The sequence below is a fragment of the Acanthisitta chloris genome, unplaced genomic scaffold (assembly GCF_000695815.1).
Source record: "Acanthisitta chloris isolate BGI_N310 unplaced genomic scaffold, ASM69581v1 scaffold22276, whole genome shotgun sequence".
NCBI lineage: Eukaryota > Metazoa > Chordata > Aves > Passeriformes > Acanthisittidae > Acanthisitta > Acanthisitta chloris.
Window position 1 is genome coordinate 15,331 of NW_008679001.1, and position 7,070 is coordinate 22,400.

Genomic DNA, 7,070 nt, shown 5'->3' on the forward strand with positions numbered 1-7,070 from the left:
TTCTCTTGCATGCAGATACTTCTGTCTCATATCCTGAAGATTTCAACATCAAACTACCACACTAAAAGCTGCTTATGTTACATGTATTAACATATAAAAGGTCCTGGTTGGCCCTTTTTAAAAGTTTAGTTCTCTGAACAAGTTAAGGCAAAATACTTAACCTGTTCAACACCAAGAACAAAATATGACACAAAAAACCACATATTTGTAAAAGAATCAACAATTTCTATCCTTTCTGTTTGAAAATTCAAGAGTATCTGACAGCATAACTTCCCTGCACGGGACAGTATTCAGCAGCTCTCACACCATGGCTTTGTCCCTGCACGGGACAGTATTCATTCTGGCAGCAGCTCTCACACCATGGCTTTGTCCCAGAGCTGTGTTAACCTTGAAACTCCCTGGGCAACTTGACTGCTGAGCCTTATATCAAAATAAGGATCCTTTTGAAAAGCAACTTTTGGCTTTTCAATGTGCTTTATTGTTGCCCATAGGTATTCTATATACATTGTATACACCCCTCAAAATTCTTCATGTTTCTGGTAAATAAAACATACCTTCTTGCAGACAGACCTTTCAACTGCAGCAGTGATGAATCCAGATCAAAGCACCCAGACTGTGTTTTCCTTTGAGGAACCTCAAGAAGGAAAGAAGATGTTAATTTGAAATCTGAACTGCTAGTACAAGCAATTTTGCCAAGTAAGCAGATCTTGCTAAGAATTTTCATGATGTTACAAAATTATAAAAACAGAGCAGAAGAGAGTAATGAATAAAATACATTTTAAACTTAGTGAAGAAGATTCTAGAATTATAAATGATGAGACAGTAAATTCTAATTAACAGGAAGTACTTTAAAGACATCCAAGAGGCTGATGTCTCTTTGGAACAGTACAGAACATTACTAATAAAGATGTTGTAACAATTTCCAACCAATTTTGTCTGAAAATATGACAGCCTTTACAGGCACTGAAGAGTAAAGTAAAGCATATGTGTTGAATATAGAACATCACTACTTCAGTAGTTTTAATTGGGACTACCTGTTTCTTTAAAACTCCCAACAACCTACCAAGAACTGTGACACTTCCCCAATGTCTGTCTTATCACAGCAGCTTTGTATCACTAAGTCATTCAATGACATCTCTGATTGCTGAGGAATGTACAGTACAAACTGTTCACAGAAACAGAAGCTTTGGCATAATAGGCAATCAGGTATTAAAAACTCACACAAAAACTCAAATGAAAAAAATGTTAACTTACACTCAGAACACTAATCTTCAAAATGCCTTCTTTTGTGCTCTAAAATAGCACCAAAGCATTTTTCCACAGATTTTCTAATGCCACATTTTCTTAATCTTGATAGGACAACAACTACCTCTTTAATATTTTCTTTTTCAAAACAATTGTTCAGTTTCATTAACTCTCCTTTAAGTGTTCATTGCCACTCTGTGCTGGTTTGAAAAGCAAACCGGTGAGAGACTCTGAGTCAGAAGTACAATTTAATATGAGCAACACAACGAAACAACACAAATGCAACAGTACAAAAAAAACCCTGACAGAGTCAGAACATAACCTGACAGAGCCAGAAAGTAACCTGACACCTTGTCAGTCAGGGTGTAGTAGTAGTACGATTAAATGGTGGCTGCAGTGCTCCTGGAGTGATGGGTTCTCTCCTGAAGGTCCAGCAGCAGCTCTTGTCCTCTGGGAATCCAGCAGCCAAAGGGCTACCTGTGCTGGTCCAAACCCCAGCTTCTATCCCTGTGAGCATGTTTGGCTCCCCACCCCTGGGGTGAGTCCCCTCACCATGGGACAAGGGATAAGGATCACTGGGAGGATGTGTCATGCATGGGTCCTTGACAGCCCTTAATCAGAGACAGCCCCCTGAGGGAGGGACAAGGTGATAACGATCACTGCCCCACCTGTTTAACAGCTTGTGGAGATGATAATAGAATACATACCATGGATACCCCCCACACTGCAACCCAGGACACACTCACAAGAGTATTCACTAGGACACATAGTAAACACGTGCACTTCATCTAAGTATGTTGTCAAATTTTATACCACACACAGGTATTAGAAGAACAAAATATTCCCTTTCTCAGTTAAAGGATAATTTCAACAATAACTTACAGGACTTGAAAGCAGAGGTAATCCAGTTCTGGGATGAAAAGCCTTGGTTGAAGTGCCATCCAGGGACCGAAAATTATGTTTCCGCCATACATTTGTGTGTTTTAGAGACGGTGCTTTCTGCCAGCAAAACAAAGTACTCAGTTATCAATGGCATATTTCAATGGTCTATCCTGATAATACTTGTTTGATGTAACAGAGAAGACTCCTGACCCAGGTGGATCTGCATCACACTAGTATGTTACGAAACATTCAGGACAAATCCCCCTTGACTCAACTTACAATTACACAGATTGCTCACTACACATCACATACCATACTCAGACACTGGTGTATCTATAAAAAACCCAGGATGCCTCACTGCATATGGAAACTGTTGTTTACAATGCTATCACCATGAGCAGTGTTTTTCTCAATGTTAAACTTATGAAGGTATAGGGAGGGTACTACTGACCAAGCTACAGAACCACAGAATCATTTAAGTTGGAAAAGACCATCATGATCGAGTTGAACCTTTGACCATTCACCTTGTCAACTAGACCATGGCAGTAAGTGCCACATCCAGTAATTTCCTGACCTCCAGGGACAGTGACTCCACCACCTCCCTGGGCAGCCTGTTCCAATGTCTAACTTCCCTTTCTGCAAAGAAATCCTTACTGAGTTATTTCAGACCAAAATGACAAAAGTAACACGCTGTTTCCTATGAGATCAGACTTAAATCCCTCTTCATATTGGTCCTCAGCAGATATAGGGTACAAACTATCTGACTGAGAGCAGGTATAGGAAAAAGTTTGTTCCCCTATGTATTTACCTGTATGTCTGGGTTCTTCTGCCGCTCACACTTAACTCCATTGTCTTCTGTAGGTTTCTTTTGAGAAGTGCTTTGAAAATCGAGGCCCGTTGGGTCTTCATTCTCATCATGTGCAGTTTTTGTTTTATCTTGTTTGGTTTTGTTTTTGAAACTGTCATGGTCTTTATTTAAATAATTTTCAATACTAACAAGCTGAGTGTTTTGCTCATAAATATTTGGGGTTTTTGAGTCTTTATCGAAACACTTGAGCTCACTTTTGTGCAAAGAGTCAGATATCGGCATCACAGTTGCTTTTTTTGTACCTTCAATTATTTTGCATTTATCTATCTGTAAATTGTTAAAACTGTCCATGCCATTGTTCTCAGCAACAACTGTTCTTTCTTTCAGTTTATTTGTGCAAATCTGTTCATCATTGTTGCTGGAATTTGAACCCTGTTTAGTTCTGTTGGTTATGTGGTCTTTCTGTGCATAACCAGAATGTATCATATCCAATTTATCTGGAAATTCGGGTTTCTTTTCTTTAACACACGATGATGATGTGTGAATGTTAGTGAATGCATGAGAAGATTTATTTGAAGTCTGATGAAATGCATTTTGGACATCTTCACTGGGTTTTGCTAAAACCAATTTTCTTCTTGCTTGGAGTTTCAGAGAAGTCTTCAATTCTCCATCAAACCTAGAAGGACTGATAGGAGTATCAGGTGTCTTTGTCCCTGATTTACTGCTGTCTTCCAACAAAGAAAAATTGGATTTAGCAAAAGAAACAGAAGACGGTTCCTTGCCTTTCTTCAGCAAATTTTCATCTTCATATGTGCTTCGGAAAATTTTTGAAGTAACTGGGCTAGCCTCATGCACTTTGAATGGATGCCCAGCAACATGAGAAGTAGCTGGATCACAATGAATCAAGTGTTGGGCAATCCTTGCTATTACCTCCTGCCTCTCCTGGAGCAGAGAATCGATCAGGGGATTACTCTCTCCTGCTGACTGACGGCCACAGTGGTTCACTGGAACTCGGGCGTTGAGCAGTGTGACCTCTGGTACTGCTCTACTTTTGCCTTCACCTCCATCTTCCTGTATTGCATTGTCTAACTTGGCAACAGAAACAGGGGAGGTTTCCTTGCCTTTCCTTGGCAAGTTTTCATCTTCGTAAGTACTTCGAAAAGCTTTGGGTGTGGTCGAGCTGTTTTCACGTGCGCTGAATGGACGTCCAGCAACAACTGGAGAAGTAGCTGGATCACAGTGAATCAAGTGCTGAGCAATCCTTGCAATGACTTCTTGCCGCTCTTGAAGTAAAGAGCCTATCAAAGGATTGGTTTCTCCTGTGGGCTGATGAGAGCAATGACTATTTGAAACACGGGAATCAACTAGAGAAAAGGATTTAAAAGTTCTGACTGGTGTTTCACGAGATTGTGTCTTACTGTCTGCTGTAGCATTATAGCACTGAACTTTTGACTGCGATGCCCCAAAGTCAGATCCAAGCCTGAGAGATGGATAAAGTTTTAAATTTCTGATAGATGTAGTAAATTCAGGCATCTTTTTTCCATTCAGTAAGCTTTCAGGTGTCATTGTCCATGCCTGTTTCCCACGAAAACGCTGCGGACTGGCAGTACTGCACTGCTGTGCAGCGCTGGAATCGCTGTGCTGATGTAACTTACGTTCCTGCATTCGCTTCTCGTAAAAGCTAAGGTTGGTGTGAATACTACAGGTCAAAACTGGGTAGTTGGATTGTCTGGGCAAGGACTGGACGCTGACTCTCAAGGCCACATTGTGAGAAACATTAGGAACAGGAAAGACATGCTCAGTGGGTGTCTGGGAGAACGTCCATTGCAAGTCCACATCTGCAGCGCTTACCCTGGAACAGGACAGAAGGGCATTTACAGAAACGGCTAATTAAGTCTTTAATTATCTAATGCATAATACAAATGTCTAACATAAAGCACCAGAGACATCAGCCACTGCTGTGCTCTGCAAAGTACACAAATCCTATAGAACCACCAGAGTACTGGGCCAACAACGTGGTACCTTCTAAAAGCAAACAGGAAAGCAGGAGAGAAGAATGATTTAAAGACAAGCTGCAACAATCTGCAAGCAGCTAATGAGTTATTTTCCATTCCAGACGTACCTGTACAGGATGTTTCGGGGAACAGCACCATGTGAAACACTCAGCCACGCGCTCAGCTGAGAGAAGAAAACAAAGGAGCGAACAGCCAACAAAAGGGTTTTCTCTTCAATAAATCGATCTCCACTCCTAAGGAGTTCAAAGAGAAACAGACGAGTGTTGGTAAGAATATACAGAGAACTACTAGAACTAGAACATTTTCAGATCTTCGGTCAGAAAATAAAACACAGCTGAATCAAGAAAAACAATGAAAATCCTCAAACATTCTGAAGATTCCAGAGCCTGGTTTGTTTTTATACACATTAAAATTTACACAATTTAACATAACAAATGTTAAACACATTAAAATGGCTATTTTCAGCTAGGAGAATTTCATATTCTGCATTGCACAATGTGCACTGCAGAAAGTTTGAGTGCAGGAAGACTAAAATTGAGATGCTTAGATTTCACTAGTAAACAGTGGGTTTTTTTAGATCAGTCCTCATGGCAAAGGGTCAGTGCAAAACCACTAATCAATTACTTTAAGGACTTTAATATGACAAAATTCTTGCAACTATCAGCTAATCCTAATATCCAACTTACTGTCGAGGAACTGGCTCCAAAATCCACCTTTCTAACAGCAATGCATCTTGTTTAATTGCAGGATCATTTAAATCATTCCCCTCAGTGGTGGGCCCTTCATCACTATAGCAACAGTCTGGAAGTAGCATCACTTCTACCATGATTGGAATATTGTTCTTCCACAGTAGCATAACCTCAGATCTGGTTCGCCTGGCCTGACGACACTGAGGGAAACAAAAATGTCAACATACACAAGCCATAAAAATACCAGCCAGATTTAAATCTAATTTAAAAGCATATTTCAAATTACTAGAAAAAGGTAAGGGTCAAATTCTGTAAATCAGGTTTCACCAAACCAGAGATAAGATTCCAGAGCTATTAAATGAAAAAATAATTAACAAGTCCTTTACAGCTGCCATTTAAGAAGCTTCTATAGAAAAGTTAAAAAGCTCATAAAAATACATTTCCCCAATCATTACACTTTGCTACCTTGCAGTTCTCTCTTCACAAGGCATCCTCTTGGACAGACACACTCAAGCAGTATCTTTTTAAATTCTGTGTCTTGGAGCAGTCTAACATCTGCACGAATATAATTTAAATTCCTACAACACTTAAGAACTTTTGCTTCAGAGAGTGAATGCTCCAACCTTACTCCCAAACAGCCTGGCTACATTTGATGTGCTCGTGTTTTTGGGATCACTAACTTTTCAAGAATACCTGGAAAAGCAAAAAGTTAGGCAAGTCAGCCTACATTTTCTCCAAAGAAACCCCAGACCAAAAACTCTAAGTATAGCACTTGTCATTTGCATAATAAAGACTCAAATAGGTACTGCATTCAGGTAGTCGTGCAGAATTTCATGTTCAAGCATAAAAGGCTTAATGATCTCTCATTTTAAGGACAGATCTATTATTAGCAGGAGACTGAATTACATACTCGTTTAAATGCAGGACTGACAGATGATGCTTAACTGTGAATCCACTGTGGGGTTCTTGGCTGAGTTTAACCATGGTAGCAATGATGCACACCATGAGAGCTGAAATGGGTACCATCATACCTGAGCCACTTTGTCGCTGCATTCATGCTTAGTTGTTGGTGGCTGACTTGATTGTGCTGGTGGGCAATGAAAGCCCTCTGTCCTGCCCTTGATGGAATACTCTGGTGTCCGACCTTCAGTGATCAGCAAGGCCAAGGAGACCAGGAACTCCTCAGCTTCGTACTCAAAGTATTCATCCAAAGTATCTGTCATTTCAAAAAGACAAACATTAGTGACATCTGCTGCATAACAAGCTTTCAATTGTTGGCTGACCCTGCAACTTGTTTCAATTTACACTTCAAATGAGAGCTACGGGAAATGGATCTCTGGATCAGACTGGCTGCACTCTCCATTAAGTCCACCATTCCTCACTGTACCACCACAAAACAACCCTCCCCATCTTCTCATAACATTGTCACTA

At 40.2% G+C, this 7,070-nt stretch overlaps 1 protein-coding gene across 1 annotated transcript in view; it reads right to left on the reverse strand.

The window, feature by feature from the left end:
- FAM214A (family with sequence similarity 214, member A) overlaps positions 1 to 6,855 on the reverse strand; it is a gene marked incomplete at its 5' end in the record, with an annotated part of 17,768 nt that extends 10,913 nt beyond the window's left edge. The window contains 6 exons of the mRNA XM_009077132.1: positions 555 to 634; positions 2,128 to 2,244; positions 2,936 to 4,787; positions 5,058 to 5,183; positions 5,637 to 5,839; positions 6,671 to 6,855. Of these exons, the coding sequence (XP_009075380.1) occupies positions 555 to 634; positions 2,128 to 2,244; positions 2,936 to 4,787; positions 5,058 to 5,183; positions 5,637 to 5,839; positions 6,671 to 6,855 (2,563 nt within the window). The remainder of the gene's footprint in view (positions 1 to 554; positions 635 to 2,127; positions 2,245 to 2,935; positions 4,788 to 5,057; positions 5,184 to 5,636; positions 5,840 to 6,670) is intronic.
- Positions 6,856 to 7,070: the final 215 nt, after the last annotated feature.